The sequence below is a fragment of the Lacerta agilis genome, chromosome 4, assembly GCF_009819535.1.
Source record: "Lacerta agilis isolate rLacAgi1 chromosome 4, rLacAgi1.pri, whole genome shotgun sequence".
Taxonomy (NCBI): domain Eukaryota; kingdom Metazoa; phylum Chordata; class Lepidosauria; order Squamata; family Lacertidae; genus Lacerta; species Lacerta agilis.
In genome coordinates, this window is record NC_046315.1 from 4,894,018 (window position 1) to 4,913,684 (window position 19,667).

General features: G+C 43.2%; 2 protein-coding genes across 2 annotated transcripts in view; both read right to left on the reverse strand.

Moving 5' to 3' along the window:
- Positions 1-19,667, reverse strand: part of LOC117045136 — a 506,969-nt gene that overhangs the window by 58,257 nt on the left and 429,045 nt on the right.
- Positions 4,261-4,661, reverse strand: LOC117045159 (stress-associated endoplasmic reticulum protein 1-like). The gene has a single exon (XM_033145957.1). The coding sequence runs from the start codon at positions 4,604-4,606 to the stop codon at positions 4,430-4,432; it is 177 nt and encodes a 58-aa protein (XP_033001848.1). The 5' UTR covers positions 4,607-4,661; the 3' UTR covers positions 4,261-4,429.

The window sequence follows — 19,667 nt, forward strand, 5'->3', positions numbered from 1 at the left end:
TTTTTTTTCTTGTTTCCTCCTCTAAAAACGAGGTGCGCCCTATGGTCCAGTGCACCCCATGGAGCGAAAAATACGGTATTACTACATTGGTACCTCGATTTAAGAACAGTCCTGTTCCAGAAAAGATTATATTTGTAAACCGAGGTACCACCTTATTGCTATCATCATGATCATCATCATCATCATCATCACTGCTACTACTACCTGAGATTCAATAAGCCTGGCTCTTCTCTGGGATGAATTTTGTTTGGCCGAGTCATGGCATCCCCTCCATCTCCAATGTCAGTCGTCTCTTTGGTCAAGCCAAGACTGACAGGAGCAAAAACAAAAACAAAACCGGAAGCTACTTATCATTCCTATCAATTCTGAAGCTGACATTTAAGATGGCCTGGGCAGTTCACAGCAGCCCAATCGTGGTAGAAAAAGGAATAATTGTTCAAAGAAAAAACTGTAATTTACTGTTTATTGTGGGGGGGTTAGGTTCCCAGGTGTTATAGGGGGCGCTGTAGAGCTCTGTGAAAATATATGAGGTTGGTCACATAGAGGTATTTTTGGAATTTCCAGGTAGATATGATGATCCCACAGGGAGCCTTACCAAGAGAGGCCACGATCCCACAATTCTCCTCCATGACGTCTTTATGCAGAGCTCTCTGGTAAGCATCCAGCAACGACCACTCCTCATCCGTGAAATGAACAGCGACATCTTCAAAGCAAACTGGCCCCTAAAAGAAAAAGGGAAATGTCCTCCTCTGAGACAGCATCAATATGATCTGCTACACAATGCTCTGTTGTTTCCTTCCTGTAAATTGCAGTCTTGTTTCAATAGGAATGCTTTGCTGCACATTTTACTGATCCATCTAGAAATAAAATAAGCCTATTTTCGATGGCCAGCTGTCTTGGATGATCTAGCAGATTCCTGCAATGCAGGGGGTCTCCTGGCTCTGAGAGACAAGCAGGGAGGGTGGCTTCTGGCAAAAGGAGAGGGAGCCATCGGTGGCTCCTCCTTATCCTGACTCACCTCAGCCTCTCAACCTACCTCCCCCCACTTGACTCCTTCCTCTTCTGCCTCTTATTCTGCACTGCATTCTGCCACAGAGTCTCCCAGCTCACTAAGCCCTGTTACACCTTCAGCTTCTGACACCTCCTCTTCCCAGGCTGCTCCCTCTTCCCCCTCTGACCGCCCATCCTTCTTCTACCTCCACTTCTTGGGCTCTGAGCCATCTTCCCTTCCTGGTTCCCCAGCTGCTTCCTTCCACCATTCCTCTGTGCCCAACCAGTCCATGACATTGCTCCAGCCCTCGGCCTCTGTCCCCACAAGGCAGCTTCCCCGGACCTGATTTGGTTCCACAGCCGCTGCTTCCCTTCTGCCCCCATGAAAAGACGGATCAGGAGGTCTTGCCGGCATCATTCTGTCACCTGCAAGAGAAAAAAGGTAAACAGGACGCCAGGACTGCCTACTTCTCTCACAGGTGAAATATTTGGGCGTTTGTGCCCATTTCATATGTTTGTTGTGCAGAAATACACCTCCCCTCCTCTGGACCCTTGTTCCCAACTGTCTTCCCCCAAGACAAGATGAAAAGAACCCTCAGATGAGTTGGGAAAACTAACAGAATGAGACCAAAGGAAGAAAATCCACCTTCCTCCTTACCCAGTGGCCTCTCTCTGGTGTCCAATGGAGGCCTCTCTGCCTCACAGGAATCCAGGTCCATTTCTGCAAAATGATCCTTTCCCTGAAAAGGAAACAAGGATTCAAAACAGAGAATGGTGAGAAATATTAGAAAGAGAATGAAAAAGACATGAAGAGTGTGAGATCTCATTCCATGGGTGCTTTCCGCAAAAAGGATGGCCCATCAGCAGACCATTATGAGATGTTCTCTGTCCTGTTTGGAGCCCCTTTGGAGTATCCAGAGGAAAGTCTCTCTCACCTGCTTTCTCTCCTCTGCCTGACTCAGGAGAAAACCTTCGGCCAGGGCCACCGCCTGGGAACTGGTCTCCGCTCCACATTCCCTCACCCAGCTCTCCATCTCCGGGGGAAGGACAGCCAGGAACTGCTCCAAGATCACCAGGTCCAGCATCTCATCTTTCGTGTGCCTTTCCGGCTTCAGCCACTGGTGGCAAAAGTGGTAGAGTCGGCTGCAAACCTCTCGGGGTCCTTTGGCCTCCTGGCAGCAGAACTGCCTCAACTGCCGGCTCTGCACCTCTGAGCGGAGGGTGTCCTCCTCACCCAGGATCTTCTGCACTGGGTTTTCCCAGAATCCCCCACTGCTCCCTGTTTGGCTGGCATGGCCTCTTCCTGTTCCTGGGCCAGCTGAGTCTCGTTCATCCATCTGTGCTCTCAGGAAGCCTGTAAGACTTCAGAAGGAACCCTTTGGTCTTCTGCCAAGTTCTGCCCGTCTTAATGAGAAGCTCTAGGAAATCCTACAAAGCAAATTCAACTGTTGTGTTACAGAATTTGTAGGACGGCGGGGGGAGGGGAATGGTTCCCTGAGCAAGCATGGATGAGTTTTGCTGGGAACCAGGGGTGGACTGCAGCGCATCCCAGACCATGAGCTATCTTTTCAAAAAGAAAGAGGAGGAAAAATAAGTCTCTAGCCTTCTAGCAGTGCACAAGGTGTAGGCAACTGAAGGGATTTCTGTGAGATTAATCAACCTGGTTTCTGCTCCCTTCCAGTCAATGCATGAAGTCAGAACCGACTGACATGGGAGTCCTTTGTATCTTGTGAAAAATGGATGCTTGGTTCTAGTGGGGGTCCTCACCCGGGGGTCCTCAGGAGTTGCTCCCCAACCTCAACTGCACTCCCCTGCTTCTGTCTCCTTTTCTTGCACTTGGACTCTCTGCTGCTCTCAAGACAGACTCCTGGGGCGGGGTCACGTTTTCTTTGCTCTGAGTGCCAAGTCTGCCCAACCCCCTGAGGGCCAAGTGGGAGGTGCCAAAGACTTCTCCCTTGAAATTTAGGTACGTATTTTTTAAATTATTATTATTATTATTATTATTATTATTATTATTATTATTATTATTATAATATAAGAAAGCTTAACACACACACAGCCACTGATGCCAAGGTCCATGGAGGCTCAGTCAGTAGCAGCACCCATTTCTGGCTGCTTTGACAGCAACAATCCCTTTGCGAGAGAGAGGATGTGGTCCTGGGATGCCCTGCTCTGGGTGAGAGGGGATTGCTGCAGTGGCCTCCGTGTGGAGCTGCCCTTGGAGACGACCGGGAAACTGGTTTGCAATGCAGCAGCCAGACTATGGGCTGGGATCCCTCTCTTTATGCCTGGCCTTTCTCTCCCACTTTAACTTCCTTCCTCCAAGTGGTTTTTTTGGGGGGGTTAGGCGGCTAGTCCACCTCGTCCAGCTTTGGAAAACCATTTGCACATGTTTCCTCTGTTGTGCAATGACGCTGAGCGATGTCACACAGAGTTAAAGTCCTAGGGACTCCTTTGTTCGAAGAAGGGAGATTTCGTGGGAGTCATTTTATTCTGAAAGGCCAAATGAGTTTGGGATCCTGTGATCTCCAGGAAGGAGAGCGTTGCAGACCTGGCCCCTCCCTGGCAGGACCCTCTCCGCCCCCTGCATGAGCAGATCAGGCCCCCCAGGCTGGCCCCCTCTCCTGCTGCAGCCCTGGGACCCCCACCGCCTCCCCACTGCACCCTCTGGGGGGAGAGAGAGAGAGGAGACTCACCAGATCCCAGGAGGGGACAACGACGCAGGCCTTGCAGGAGAGGACTGGAGAGGGAGGGGCCTTGGCTCTGGAGGACCTGGCCCCCTCTTGCTTCCTGTCCTCTCTAGGAAGGCAGCTCAGTTCCCTTTAACCCTTGCAAAGCCGAGTCCTCCCAGCTCAGCCCTCTCTCGCTTGGCAGAACCTCGGCTTTTTATTCTTTTTTTTATGGTGACACTATTTATTAAGAAATTTGGAGTTACTTGGTTTGTGGCAAAGATTCCAACAAGGTGGTTTTATTTATTTATTCATTCAGCGGCTCGACCGGAATGGTGAAGGAGAATGAACTGCAGGTTGGTAACAGGTTGAGAGGAATGTGGGATCCGGGACAAGCCTCCCCAACTCCTCACCCCGTCCCCCAACCCCAAACACTGCAAACCGGCTGTACACCTTGTTGCAATGCATCGTTTCAGTTGCAAAGGAAAAAGTCCCACGCTTCCACGAGGCGAGGGGGAGAGAGAGGACAGATCGCCCCCGTTCAGTCCAGTGTCCCCCCCGAAGTGGTCAACAGCTCAAGGGACAGAGAGCGGGCAGGGAATCGGTTAGGGGGTCTCACGAGAGCAGGCAGGGAGGGAGAGGTCTGGTTCTTGGCAGCAGGCAGAGGAAGACTGTCGTGGCTGTAAATTGGGAGGTCCAGAAAAGATCCCACAGTTCCCTGAGAGGAGGATTGGTGGCGGTGGTGGGGAAAGCACCCCGTCTTCTCCCCATTAACCTCCAAGTCGGATGCTCTGGATAATGTGGAAGATGGCTGATCCGCAGACCACGAAGACGAACGGGGGCTTTTTCCTCTTGGGGTGTCGGGACCCGATGGAGGCCCGCCCCCTCTGAGTGATGCTCTTGCTGTGCCTCTCGTTGGCCACTTTCATACGTTGCACCCCAGGCATGGCGGCGAGTTGGGGGGCTGGTCAAGGTGGGGGGGTGGACACCGACCACCACCTCTGGAGCAGCTGCTGCTGTTGTCGTGGCGCCTCCTTTTTATTCTTTTTTATGGATTTAGGGGGGGCCTGGGGAGTCACATTCTGGTTGAAGGAGGCCAGGATTAGCCCCCAAGGTCTGGGGTGTCCCTCCCCTTTAGTAGGACTTGGAATCCAGGAGAAAACTCTTGGAATAGCCTTGCCAGGTGCTCAGGGACGGACTCACCTTTCCCCATGTCCTTCTCTTTGCAGATGTGCTGCGGTTGCACATCTCTCCCCCAGGGGTGAGTATTGGAGGGAACCAGAGCAGGGACTCAGACCTGCCCTCCTTGCCCCCCACTCTGCACTCTGGGATGTGGAGACACTCTCCCTTCACAAGGAACTGACAGTCTGACTTTTGTCTTTGAGTTGCTGGAATGAAGATCAGCTGTACCTGCTGGAGGTGATTGAGAACTGCTAGGCAGCTTAGCTCAAGGGGCTGCAAACCCTGAAGTGCTCCAAGCAGAAGACAGTGATGGGTGGTGTGGGGGACCCCCAGGGGGAAGTGGGAGAGGGAGGGGCTTGGGGAAAGGGGTTGTCCATCTGCCGGAGAGGAGGACCCTACTGGCCTAGGTTCACATATCCTGTTTGAAAGGGGAATCATCTTAGGGACTTCCTGTGAAAATCTGGGTCAGGAATGCTGTTCCTAGAATGGAGGCATGTGCAACAGGTCCATTGTGATCTACTGGTCGATCCACTGCTTCCTGAGAGAAGCTCAGCAACTCTGGGCAAAGAGAATGGATAGATCACTGGCAGGTTTTTTATTACTGGGAGTAGATCTCAGTCTCTTGGAAGTTGGACATCCCTGCTACCATGCATAGGTATATACACACAAAACAAAACCTGATAAAATCGATAAATATCCATTTAAAAAACAACTACTCGGATACAATTCAGAGTGGGAGAACTCTGAAATTTACCTGTGGAAAGAATCTTGCATGTCAGATTTGGAACTTGGCAACCTCTCTTCCATTGTTGATGGTTCAGTACTTAACCATTGTTTCCTCTTAAGTACCCCCTGGGGCAAAGCTTTGGGGCAACCTACAATTTTACACAAACACACAAAAGGGGTACTTCTCACTGCAGTTCCCTCAATGGCTCCCAATTTTACATAAAGAAATTTGAAGTAATGTAGCCTCTGTACAGGTAGGGGGTTCATGATTCAGCAATCTATTATGCCACAGAGCCTAGGGCTTGCCGATCAGAAGGTCAGCGGTTTGAATCCCCACAACGGGATGAATTTCCATTGCTCAGTCCCCGCTCCTGCCCACCTAGCAGTTCAAAAGCACGTCAAAAGTGCAAGTAGATAAATAGGTACTGCTCCGGCAGGAAGGTAAACGGCGTTTCCGTGCGCTGCTCTGGTTCGCCAGAAGCAGCTTTGTCATGCTGGCCACATGACCCGGAAGCTGTACGCTGGCTCCCTTGGCCAGTAACGCGAGATGAGCGCCGCAACCCCAGAGTCGGACAAATGTAATGTGAAGTTGAGTGCAAGGACTGGTCTATTGTGAGACTATCCTTCTTACTGAAGCTCTTTCCACATTCCATGCACTGATAGAAGCTCAAGTCCATGTTTGCCGAGGAAAAGTATTTGGCTCATCCGGATCCGCACAGGCCAATGATCGTAGAGACAGATGCTTCGGATAAGGCGCTCGGGGCAGTGCTGCTCCAGGCGGACGAAAGAGGGGAACTGAGACCATGCGCCTTTCACTTGCAAAAACTAAACTTGTCGGAACAGAATTACACGATATGGGAACGGGAGTTGTTGGCTGTTAAGGATGCCTTGCAAACTTGGCGCCATTTCCTAGAGGGAGCGCAGCACCAGGTGGAAGTACGCACCTATATGCTTTCTCACACATGTGATGTTATTGTACTTTACTTTCAGTTCTGGCTCGAGAGATGCTAGATGCTCTTATGCACAGCTCTGAGTATCTGAGCTGGCTAGCAGAGACATATTTGCATTTACCTATAATAAATAGTTTAGCCTCAATGGCTAGTGTGTGTTGTTGTTCTTTACACTGGAGAGCAATCGCATATTGAATGTGCCACTGGACGCTTGTAGCTGGGAATGTGCACAAAGGTTGTGTTCTAGGTTCGGGGCAGTCCCACAACTTGTCCCGGGAGGGATATTTGCCAACATCTCATCGGCCTGCCACCCGCAGACAAATGGAGAGTCAGAGCAGACGAATGCCACGTTACAACAGTATCTCTGGTGTTATGTGAATTATCAACAAGATGACTGGGTTGGGAAATTGGTGTTGGCAGAGTTCACTTATAATAATGCGGTGCATGCCTCTACTCAGAAGACGCCATTTTTTGCTTGTCACGGAAGACACCCATGGGCGTTTCCTGGACAGGGGGACAGTCTAGCAGTGCCGGCAGCAGAAGAGTTCACGGAAGAGATGGAAGTATTGCATAGTATCCTGCAGGACCATCTCGAGAGGGCGAAGGCACAGTACAAGACAGAAGCTGATAAACACCGTCAAGTAGGCAAGGAGATACAGGTGGGGGACCTAGTGTGGTTGTCCACAAAGGACTGGCCAAGCAAGGGTCGTTGCCATAAGCTGGAGTCGCAACGGGTAGGGCCGTTCGAGGTACTGGAACAAATCAACCCCGTGCATGCAGACGAAAGCTCATACGAAGAACAAACTTAGTTGGTCTCTAAGGTGCTACTGGAAGGATTTTTTATTTTGTTTTGACTATGGCAGACCAACACTGCTACCTACCTGTAACTGGAACATTGTTTCCCCTTAAGTACCCCCTGGGGCAAAGATTTGGGGCAACCTACAATTTTACACAAACACACAAAAGGGGTACTTCTCACTGCAGTTCCCTCAATGGCTCCCAATTTTACATAAAGAAATTTGAAGTAACTAGCCTCTGTACATGTATGGGGTTCATGATTCAGCAATCTATTATACCTTTTAAAGTGTTGCATCTCCTGACTAAATTACCATTTGAATAAAGCCACGATTGGCTTTTCTTACCAGGGACTCAAGGAAGGCATAGGGTAGATTTAAGAGACCAAATTCCCAAGGGCATAAAACCTGTTCCGTGAGTTTAAAATCCACTTTCCCAGTTTCATGTCCTTAGACGTTTCTGATACATAGGCTTTCCTGTTTCTTGCTGCTTAGGAAGTAGGCTTATAAATCTTAAACTTTAAACAGATCAGAACTTCAACATTCAGACAACCCAACAACTCAACTTTTCCACCAAAAGCCAGTAATAAAAGTTTGATCAAATTAAATTCTTAATAAATTCTCAGCGCTATTGGATCATGTTTCCTGCATTAAACAGAAATATCTGCACCCCAGGAAAAGAAAATTGGGAGCTCCATGCCTCTTTTATCTACAGGAGATTGGGATACAGATCTCTATTCAAAAATGTTTCACTAGTGTGGTTTATTATTATTTTGTGTGTGTCCCCCTCTGTTCATTAGCAGAAAAAGAGAAGAGTTTGGATTTGATATCCCACTTTATCAATACCTGAAGGAGTCTCAAAGCGGCTAACATTCTCCTTTCCCTTCCTCCCCCACAACAGACACTATGTGAGGTGTGTGGGACTGAGAGACGTCAGAGAAGTGTGACCAGCCCAAGGTCACCCAGCAGCTGCATGTGGAGGAGTGGAGACGCGAACCCTATTCCCCAGATTACGAGTCTACCGCTCTTAACCATTACATCACACTGGCTCTCAACCGTCCTCTTATGAATGAGTGAAAATGGCCAGACAAGTCACAGTTCATAAGATTTTTAATCTTCTCAGTCATTTCAGCCTTACCATTAACAGACCAAATTTTCTGCCCTTTATTTACATGGAAAAATGGTCAAGGCACCTGATTATGAATTTGTATGTGCTTTAAACTTCAATCTTTTTCTACCAAAGAGCCAAGCTTGGCTGAATTTCAGCCCATCACCCCACCCCCACCATAACTTAAAATTCACCCTCCAATGCTTTCAGACACATTCCTTATCCTTCTGTGGTGCCCAAAATTGAACACATTATAACAACTTTAAAGATGTGCCCCCCATTTCATTTCCGTAACACCTGCAATCATGTGTGCTGTGTTAGCAATTCACTCCTCCTGTTGCTGGATATGAGGCTGGTATGTCACATGTCTCTGTTTACTTTGCTTTTTTAAATGAACTTATTTATTTATAAATATAACTTTATTAGTAATAACAACATAATACAACAATACATAAAAACAAAAAGAAATGAATGAAGCATAACAGAAAAATTTCACATCATACTAATCCAAACTCATGTCCAAAAGAAATTGGGGGGGGGGAGGAGAAAAATTACAAAAAGGAAAATAAAAAATAAAAAACCTAAACTAGCTTCTTCTCAACACCATGTATATCTTTTTATTTATTTATTTTTTAACAAAAATTTATTGGTTTTCCACATCAAAAAACAAGAAATACAACAACAAATAATAATAACAATAAATCAAAGAAAAAAACAAAAACTACAACAGCAAAATAAAAAGAAAACAAATACATACCTCACACACAGGAACACCAACACTCCAATTATTAATTATAATCTTGTTTCAAATCTAATTTGGGGGACTTCCCCCACTCTCTCATCTGCGTTCAATGCTAATTTACTTTAGTAACTTTTCTAACTATTTTAACAATTCTTTCATCAATATTCATACTCTTCAACTCGACATCTTATATCTTTTAACTTCAAAATATAACAATACACATCATATTGCAAATCTTAACTTCTTATAACCTTATCTATCTCTTATTTCCATAAAACTGCTGCTCTTATTATTCATATCAAAATATTAAGCCAACACAATATCATAAAAGCAACCCAGGTATTTCTTCTCTTTCAAAACGATTTTTACTCTCTGACGTCGGGGTACCGTGGTAATCCTTCCTAATTAATCATATATATTCTTTCACCCTACCCCCCTTCTTGCCATTTTCTCTCCTCCCTTCACAATCAGCCAGCAGACTTCCCCCCAGTCTTTTTCCAAATGATAATCCAGAATGTCATCTTTCCCTTGATATCCAAAAGCCAAAACATTGTCCCAAAGTATCTTTGCTGAACTCTTCAGAAGAGATAATACATCACCGCCGAGCATCTCCACTTCAGTCCTCAAATCAGGTTGTAATTGTAATTCCCAAGAGTGTTGTTCCAGCTTTTCTGGGCTCCCACCCCAGAAAGCCGTTATGACGTCACAATATCCAACCCTGGACCTCTCACGTCTACCGGGTTTTTCTTCTTTTTGGAGTTGCATCTTTTCTGCTTCAAATAAAATCCCTGAGGATCGCTCTGTAGTTATTCCTTTAGATTCCTTGAGTTCCTTGGTAATGTTCTTCAAAACAGTCCCAATCTCAGAAAATCTTTCGGTAACATTCTGATTCAAAAGTTCTAGTTTCAAAAGAATTGTCCTTTGTCCAAGAGTCATTGCTGAGTCTGGAGGCATTGTCAAAGCGAAACCAAAAAAAACAAGGCAGAGGTGGGCAGGGAATGATAGAGTTCAGTACTTTTCCATCTTCAGATCTCAAGTTATAGTCGCCATTTCCCCTTGGTCGGAGTGCAAAGGTTTTTCACTTTATATTCCACAATTTCTGAGAGGAAATACCTCAGAATTCTCAGTCCTCCCCTAACAGGGGTTTCTTCGCAAGTCCATCACAAATTCAGCGAAAACAATTGTAACAGCCAAAAATAGCAACAGCCAGATACAATGTTACTTTCCTTTTGTCGCAAGGGAGAGAAACAGGCTTCCTTTTGACATTTCTCCCCAAAAGCCAATTAGATCAATTTTTCCAGTCAATTAAACACCGTACTTACAGCTTACGGGTTTCTTCTTATTTTAAGTCCATAAAGGCAAGAACGAGGCGCTCAAATATCGATGGTGGCCGCCGCTTAGTTTCCCCTTTTGGGGACAACCTCCACAGCCCCGCGCCGTTGCCCATTCACTCGAGCTTCCCTTTTACAAGGGAAGCCCGAGAATGGGGCAGCGCAAAGGGGCCCGCTGGAGAGCCCAAACCGCGGGACGCTCTTCCCGTGGCTTACCGGAGCCCGCTGCGCGGTTGCAGAGCTCCTAACCCCTGGGGAAACCAGGGCCGTCTCGCAGCCGAAACGACCCCCAACCGCCGATAATGGCGTCCTCGCCGGAAGTCCACCATGTATATCTTTTACATCTTTTACATAACCACTATAATAAAATAAATAAAATAATGACTTCCACCAATCACACACTTCATATTAGTCTCATGTTATCTTTCTGTATTTCCTTGTCCTCTCTAACCTATTTACTTTATATAAATCCCTATTCAATCTCTTTCCTCTTCACAGAGTCATTCTAAACTCAGCCAGATGTTTACCTTTGAACCTTGTTTATTAAAATATTCATTCAAACATTCCCACTCTGTGGGAATTATAGTTTAGCCAGGCGCTGGCATGCCACACCCATCTATCAATATAGAATAATTAATATACAGTGTTGGCATACCACAATTAATCAACCTACAGAGCCTCATTTGGCATACCATTTGGCTCTGTGGGCACCAAGTTGGGAAACACATTTAGGCAGAGCAGGAGAACAAAGGAATAGCTGGAAAAGTACTGGGGGATCATGAGGTGTTCAGCAGGAGGGGGTGAGTAAGTGAGAGGAGAGCACATACAAAATGAAGATGTCATATGGGTGTAGCCAAAGGAGCAACTTCCATATTTGGTATTAGAAGGCACACCATTCCTTATTTGGTCTTTGGAGTTCTCTCTGTATGATAATGTTTAACCTAGCTGTGAGTTTTCAATAAAAGGAGCCCCCGAGAATGCCTCGTGGTGACCTTCCCTTCACATCATCCTGTTCATTGCGTCAGTTAATTTCCCACAATCAACAATATCTAATATTAGTTTTAATATCTAATATTTCACAACAACACCACTCCTTCTTCACTAGACTTTTTGTTTTTTTGTTTTTTTAATAAGATTTTTATTATTTTCCATTAAAACAAAGAAAGAAGAACACAGCATAAACATAAACATAAACACCATAAAAACACAATACGTAAACACAATAAAAACAATAACAATATAAGCAAACATAAAGAAAAACCATATACAAACCTTAACTAACACTTATCTTTGTAATTTTCTTGTTACAATCTTCTCTATTCGGGGGACTTCCCCCGTTCCCTCCACTGTCTTCAAAATCATATATATGTTCTAGGTAGCTTTATATCTTATTCCGTTAACATTTACCATATTTCTTGATACACTTAACTTTACTTAATCAAATATAAATCATATCTTAAACACCAAATCTTAAAATACTTTTTGACAATTAGATCATTCACACAAAAAATTTCTTCTAAAGAATTTTATCTAACATAAACCTGCTAAAGCCGATCTTCTGCTTAATTCTGCTCAAATATTCAATTTTACTGATTTAACTAAATAGTCTTTAAATTTTTTCCAATCCTGTGACACCTTCTCCTCCCTCTGGTCTCGGATTCTGGCGGTCAGTTCTGCGAGTTCCATGTAGTCCATCAGCTTCATCTGCCATTCTTCCACTGTTGGGATCTCTTCACCTTTCCAGGTTCTTGCCAGTAAAATTCTAGCTGCTGTTGTGGCATACATGAAAAACACTCTATCCTGACTGGGAATCTCTTCATTGGTCATGCTCAAGAGAAATGCCTCTGGTTTCTTACTGAAGGTAATTTTCATTACCTTTTTAAGCTCGTTATAAATCTTATCCCAGAAAGCATTTACCCCTGGGCACGACCACCACATATGAAAAAAGGTACCTTTCGCATGTTTACATTTCCAACACACATCTGACATTTTGGTATTCATCTTAGCTATCTTAACTGGTGTCAAATACCATCTGTATACCATTTTCATTATATTTTCTCTTAAACTATTACAAGCAGTAAATTTGATACCTTTCTGCCACAATCTCTCCCAGTCATCCATCATAATATTGTGTCCCACATCTTTCGCCCAATCTATCATTGTCGATTTAACCAATTCATCTTTCGTATGCCACTCTAGCAACAGATTATACATCTTGGAAAGGTTTTTAGAGTTCGATTCAATCAGTTCTGTTTCCAGTTTTGATTTTTCTACTTGAAAACCAATTTTTTTATCTAATTTAAATGTTTCATACACCTGGTGATATTGCAGCCAGTCGGGGACTTGACTTTTGACTTGGTCATAGCTTTTCAGCTTAAATAAGTCCCCTTCCTGCTGCAATATGTCCATATATCGTAACCAACTTGCAGACATATTCGGTCTCTTATAGGCCTTGGCCTCCACTGGTGAAATCCATCTAGGAGTCTTTCTCTCCAATAAGTCTTTATATCTAGTCCAAACCTGATACAGGGATTTTCTAATTATATGAGTCTTAAAAGTTCTGTGAATTTTAACCTTGTCGTACCAAAGATATGCATGCCAACCAAACATGTTATCATGTCCTTCCAAGTCCAACACGTCCACGTTCTCTAGTTTAAACCAATCCTTCAACCAGCAAAAGGCCGCTGCTTCAAAATAAAGTATTAAATCCGGCAGGGCAAAGCCTCCTCTCTCTTTAGAGTCTGTCAAGATCTTAAACTTAATTCTAGGCTTTTTGCCCTGCCATATAAACTTCGATAGGTCCTTTTGCCATTTCTTAAAACAGTCCAATTTATCCAAAATTGGTATGGCTTGGAAAAGAAACAGCATCCTTGGTAGGACATTCATTTTGACCACTGCTATTCTTCCCATTAACGACAGTTTTAATCTTGTCCATATTTCCATGTCTTTCTTTATCTCTATCCACAGTTTTTCATAATTGTCCTTGTACAGGTTCAAATTTTTTGCTGTGAGATTGATACCTAGATATTTTACAGTTTTAACAAAATTAAGGCCAGTGCCATCTTGTAATCTTTGTATCTGTTCTGCACTCATATTTTTACCTAAAACTTTGGTTTTCTGCTTATTTAATTTGAAGCCAGCTACACGTCCAAATTGTTCAATTAATTCCAAGGCTTTGGGGACACTGCTTTCCGGTTCCTGTAGGGATAGCATCAAATCATCTGCGAAGGCGCGTAATTTATATTCTTTCTCTCCCACTCTAATTCCTTTTATCTGTTTATTTTTTCGTAACATATTTAGGAGGACTTCCAGGACCGTAATAAATAGTAAAGGGGAGATAGGGCACCCTTGTCTTGTTCCTTTCTCAATTTCAATTTCCTCCGATATCACACTGTTTACTATTACTTTTGCTCTTTGTTCTGTGTAAATGGCCTTAATGCCATTTAGAAATCTTTCTCCAACTCCCATCTTTTCCAAATTCTTTTTCATAGGACTTCCGGTTTGGTGCCGGTCAATGGCGGACGGGAGTCCGACGGCTCCGTCCTCCGCAAGGCTTTAGGGATTACCGTGCCTGCGCCACGGGTCCCTTAAAGCCACGGGAAGAGCGTCCCGTGGACCGTTTTCCTCGTGGGTCCCAGACGTGCCGTCCCCACTCCTGATCGACCCTCGTAAGGGGGAAAATCAGGCGAGCGGAGCCCCGGCACGGGACTGAAGAGGTGACTGCCTTCGGAGGATCAAAGCAGCGATCCCGCCAGATTCGAGCACCCGACACTTCCTACCTAGAAGTCTCAAAAGAAACTCTGTAAGTAAAGCTTTCGAACTGATTTTAAACTTTGAAGAACAATAACTTACAGAGAAAAGCTAAAAGGAAGCCTGCTCCCTTTGAACTGTTTGCCGGAGCTTGGTAGCGCTAAAAGATCAAAGCCGCGACTAACGGGAAAGTTTTGCGAACTCTGCCAAACTTTTTAAAAGTGGATTAAAAGTTGTTTGAAGGACGTTTAAAGACTTAAAAGCAGGAGATATGGCAAAAGAAGACACCGCTCTCCCTCAGGATTAGGATTCGGGGTCGGTAGCGGGCTGCAGTAAATTGTTGCCAATTTATTTTCTTTCCTTGCTACTGTGTCAGTGACTGTTTACCAGTGGAGACATTTTAGATATTTTGTGGCCAGCTACAACTCATCATAAAGACTTGGTGGTAACACTGCAAGGGAAATATAGTTACTGGCTTGGGCTACTTAAAAGAACAAACTTCTTTTTGACTGTAATATAGTTGGAGACTTTAAAACTGTAAACTCTTCGCCTAGAACTTTGGCTACTGGACTTGTGTGGGACTCCTGGCTCAGCAGTCTCTTTGTTCTCAGAAGTGAACTGCTGGCCACCTGGTGTTTACTTTTAAGACTGTTGGCTTTCTGCTGTGAATGTCTGCGACGGTTACCACAGCAACTGGAGTGACCTTGAGATTACAATTGCAGAGCTCACAGGACATGCATGAGAGCACTAGATCCAAAACATCTAGCTCTTCACAAAGAAAAGGCTCTTTTTCCCTATCTTTACAAGAACAGATGGAGAAATTAACTGCTAGTGTGGCAGAAATAGCAGAAGGACTTAAAAGCGTGACGGAGGGGTTGAAGCAAACGCAGGCTTCAGTTAATACAATCAGTACATCAGTTAATGCTACAGTTAACTCTGCAATAGAAAAACTCCAAGTCGATTTAAAAGCTGATATAAAAAATTCCACTGACACATTGGAGAGATCAATTGGCCAAATTGAGGAGAACGTAAGAAAGAACAGAGATGAGATAAATAAAATAGCACAGGAGGTAACAACTCTGAAAAAGGATTCTGAGGAATTTAAAGTGGTTAAAGAAAAAATAAAAAAAGTGGAACAGAAATTGGATAATATAGACTTGGAGAATATAGAGAGAATTGGCACACGACAGAGAACTGTAGAAGAGTCTCTTGCCTTTCTTCAACTCCACCAGAGAGAGGGGAACATTCGTTTGAGGGGTCTTCCAGAATTGGAAGGTGAAGACCTGAAAGCTTATATTGTGAAGCAATTTTCGTCATATTGGGAATTGGAAGAAGTAAATGTCGCAGCACGCATAGTGAAGGCCTTCAGATTTGGGCCTAGAGGATCCAGAGGGAAGAAAAGTACTAAAACAGTCAGCGACTGTTTGCTTGTGTTGCATGATAGAAACGACAGGGATTTCTTTCTGGATCTGCACTACAAAAATAACCTGGTGGTACAGTGGAACAAAGTCATTTTTTATAAGGATATCCCCAGATTCTTTTTGGATAAAAGAATTCCATATAACGACCTGGTTGCTGAGCTAAGAAGAAACAACATCTCCTTCAGCTGGGAATTTCCAGAAGGCCTTGCATTTACATTTGAGGGGAAAAAGATAAGAATTAAATCCCTGGCGGAAAAGCAAAAATTCTTGGATAAACATCTGGAAGAGCTTAAAGATACGCCACTTGATCCATCATCTTCATATAGACGCCCAGGAGTATTTCCACCGCCGGGGGTACCAGGACCAAGTGAAAAGGACCCAGAAGAAGGTAAGAAAGCAGAAGCAACTGGAGGAGAAGATTAAAACAAAGGAAAATGGCGCTTAAATTGATGACATGGAATGTTCGGGGATTGAACCAGAGACCAAAGAGACGCAGAGTATTTCATGGTTTGGAAAAGAAAAATTTGGACATTATATGTTTACAGGAGACCCACATAGTTCGGCGACATAGAAGATTACTACAAAATAGAAAACTAGGCCAAGAGTTTATATCATCAGACAAGGTCAAAAAGAGAGGAGTGGTAATATATGCAAAGGAGAAATACTGCCAAAGACAGTTATTTAAAGATGAAGAAGGGAGATACATCGCAATTGAAATTAAAATACAAGGCGAAAAATTCTTGATCCTGGGACTTTATGCACCAAACGATGGAAAGTCAATTTTCTACAAAAAAATACATGACTTGCTGTTGGACTATTTGGATTACAAACTAGTTTGCCTTGGAGATTTTAATGGTGCAGTTTCCACTTTAATGGATAGATCCCAAAGAACTAAATTAACAAATGATGGGAAACTACCTAAGACTTTTTTCGAAATGGTGGACAACTTAAACTTGGAGGATGCTTGGAGGTTAAAAAACCCCACCGATACTGAGGCAACTTACTTCAGTGAATCTCAGCAGTAATGGTCGAGGATAGACTATATTTGGATATCGAATGAATTGACATCGAAAATACAAAAAGCGGAAATCGGCCCAAAGACTTATTCGGACCATAATCCTGTACAGGTAACTCTCAAAATGGTTTCCAAGGGTTCTTTCAGATGGAGAATGGATGACGCATTGATGAGAGACACCAAGCTGGTAGAAAGAGCTGCGAAGAAGATGAAGGAGTATTTTCAAATCAATTGGAACTCGGATGTAGAAAAAAGAATTGCCTGGGATGCAAGTAAAGCGGTAATGAGAGGATTCCTCATAAGTGAAAAAGCAAAAAAGAAAAAACTACAAAATGCTGAATCGGAAAGACTGTTGAAATTAATCAAAGTTAAAGAAAAAGAGTTAAGAGGACATCCCAAATCTCTAAGAATCCAAAAGGAAATCAAATACTTGCAATCCCAGTATGCAAAAAATATGAATCAAGATATAGAATGGAAATTGAAAATGATGAAACAAAGATCATTTGAATCTGCGAATAAATGTGGAAAACTACTAGCTTGGCAACTGAAGAAAAGACAAAAGGCAAATGTCATCGGCAATTTAGCAGTAAATGGAAAAATAGTGGAGAACCCGGAGGAAATCAGAAAGTGTTTTCAAAAATTTTACAAGCAACTGTACAAGGAGGAGAGGATAAAAGAAGAAGAGATAGACCGATTTCTGCAACAAAATAGCCTGCAAAAAGTCCCAGAGGATAAACTAGTAATCCTCAACCACCCAATATCGACCCAAGAGATCGAGGACGCAATTAAGAACATGCAATTAGGAAAGGCACCAGGACCAGATGGACTAACCGCAAAGTTTTATAAGATTCTTAAAGATTGGCTCTCGCAGCCTTTGAAAGAAATTTGCAACAAAATACTGGAAGGAGATAGGGCACCAGAGACGTGGAAAGAAGCCTTTATCACACTGATTCCAAAACCAGATACAGATAGAACGTTAATGAAAAATTATCGCCCAATTTCCCTTCTGAATGTGGATTATAAAATTTTGGCAAATGTTATGGCTACAAGACTGAAAAGAGTGCTGAAAGACTATATACATAAAGACCAAGCGGGTTTCCTTCCAGGAAGACAAATAAGTAACAATACAAGAATTATTGTGGATATTTTAGAAAAACTGGAAAGAAACATAAATACAGAGGCAGCACTATTGTTCATTGATGCGGAGAAAGCCTTTGACAAGGTATCTTGGATGTTTATGAAAAAGAATTTGGAAAAGATGGGAGTTGGAGAAAGATTCTTAAATGGTATCAAAGCCATTTATACAGAACAAAGAGCAAAAATAATAGTAAACGGTGTGATATCGGAGGAAATTGAAGTTGAAAAAGGAACAAGACAAGGATGCCCTATCTCCCCTTTATTATTTATTACGGTCCTGGAGGTCCTTTTAAATATGTTACGAAAAGAGAAACAAATAAAAGGAATCAGGGTGGGAGAGAAAGAATACAAATTACGCGCCTTCGCGGATGATTTGATGCTGTCCCTACAAGAACCGGAAAGCAGTGTCCCCAAAGCCTTGGAATTAATCAAACAATTTGGATGTGTAGCTGGCTTCAAATTAAACAAACAGAAAACCAAAGCTTTAAGTAAAAATATGAGTGCAGAACAGATACAAAGATTACAAGATGGCACAGGCCTCAATTTTGTTAAATCTGTAAAATATCTAGGTATCAATCTCACAGCAAAAAATGTCAACCTGTACGAAGATAACTATGAAAAACTGTGGACAGAGATAAAGAAAGATCTGGAGATATGGACAAGATTGAAACTATCGTTAATGGGAAGAATAGCAGCGATTAAAATGAATGTCCTACCAAGGATGCTGTTTTTATTCCAAGCCATACCAATTTTGGATAAAATGGACTGTTTTAAGACATGGCAAAGGGACTTATCGAAGTTTATATGGCAGGGCAAAAAGCCTAGAATTAAGTTTAAGATTTTGACAGACTCTAAAGAGAGAGGAGGCTTTGCCTTGCCGGATTTAAGACTTTATTTTGAAGCAGCGGCCTTTTGCTGGTTGAAAGATTGGTTTAAATTAGAGAATGTAGATGTGTTGGACTTGGAAGGACACGACAACATGTTTGGCTGGCATGCATACCTTTGGTATGACAAAGCTAAAATCCACAGAACTTTTCAGAGTCATATAATTAGGAAATCTCTGTATCAGGTCTGGATCAGATATAAAGACTTACTGGAGAGAAAGACTCCTAGATGGATATCACCAGTGGAGGCTAAGGCCTATAAGAGACCAAATATGTCTGCAAGTTGGTTACGATACATGGACATATTGCAGCAGGAAGGGGACTCGTTTAAGCTGAAAAGCTATGATCAAGTCAAAAGTCAAGTCCCTGACTGGCTGCAATATCATCAGGTACATGAAACATTTAAATTAGATAAAAAAATTGGTTTTCAAGTGGAAAAATCTAAACTGGAAACAGAACTGATCGAATCGAACTCTAAAAACCTTTCCAAGATGTATAATTTGTTGCTAGAGTGGCATACGAAAGATGAACTGGTTAAATCAACAATGATAGACTGGGCAAAAGATGTGGGTCATAATATTATGATGGATGACTGGGAGAGATTGTGGCAAAAAGGTATCAACTTTACTGCATGTAATAGTTTAAGAGAAAATGTAATGAAAATGATATATAGATGGTATCTGACACCAGTTAAGTTAGCCAGAATGAATTCTAAAATGTCGGATGTGTGTTGGAAATGTAAATCGTCAAAAGGTACCTTTCAGCATATGTGGTGGTCGTGTTCAGGGGTAAAGGCCTTCTGGGATAAGATTTATAATGAGCTTAAGAAGGTAATGAAAATTACCTTTTGTAAGAAACCAGAGGCATTTCTTTTGAGCATGACCAACGAAGAGATACCCAGTCAGGATAGAGTATTTTTTATGTATGCCACGACAGCGGCTAGAATTTTATTGGCAAGAACTTGGAAA

Excerpts from the sequence above, each read along its gene's own strand:
- LOC117045159 (XM_033145957.1), bottom strand. The coding sequence starts at position 4,606 with ATGCCTGGGGTGCAACGTATGAAAGTGGCCAACGAGAGGCACAGCAAG.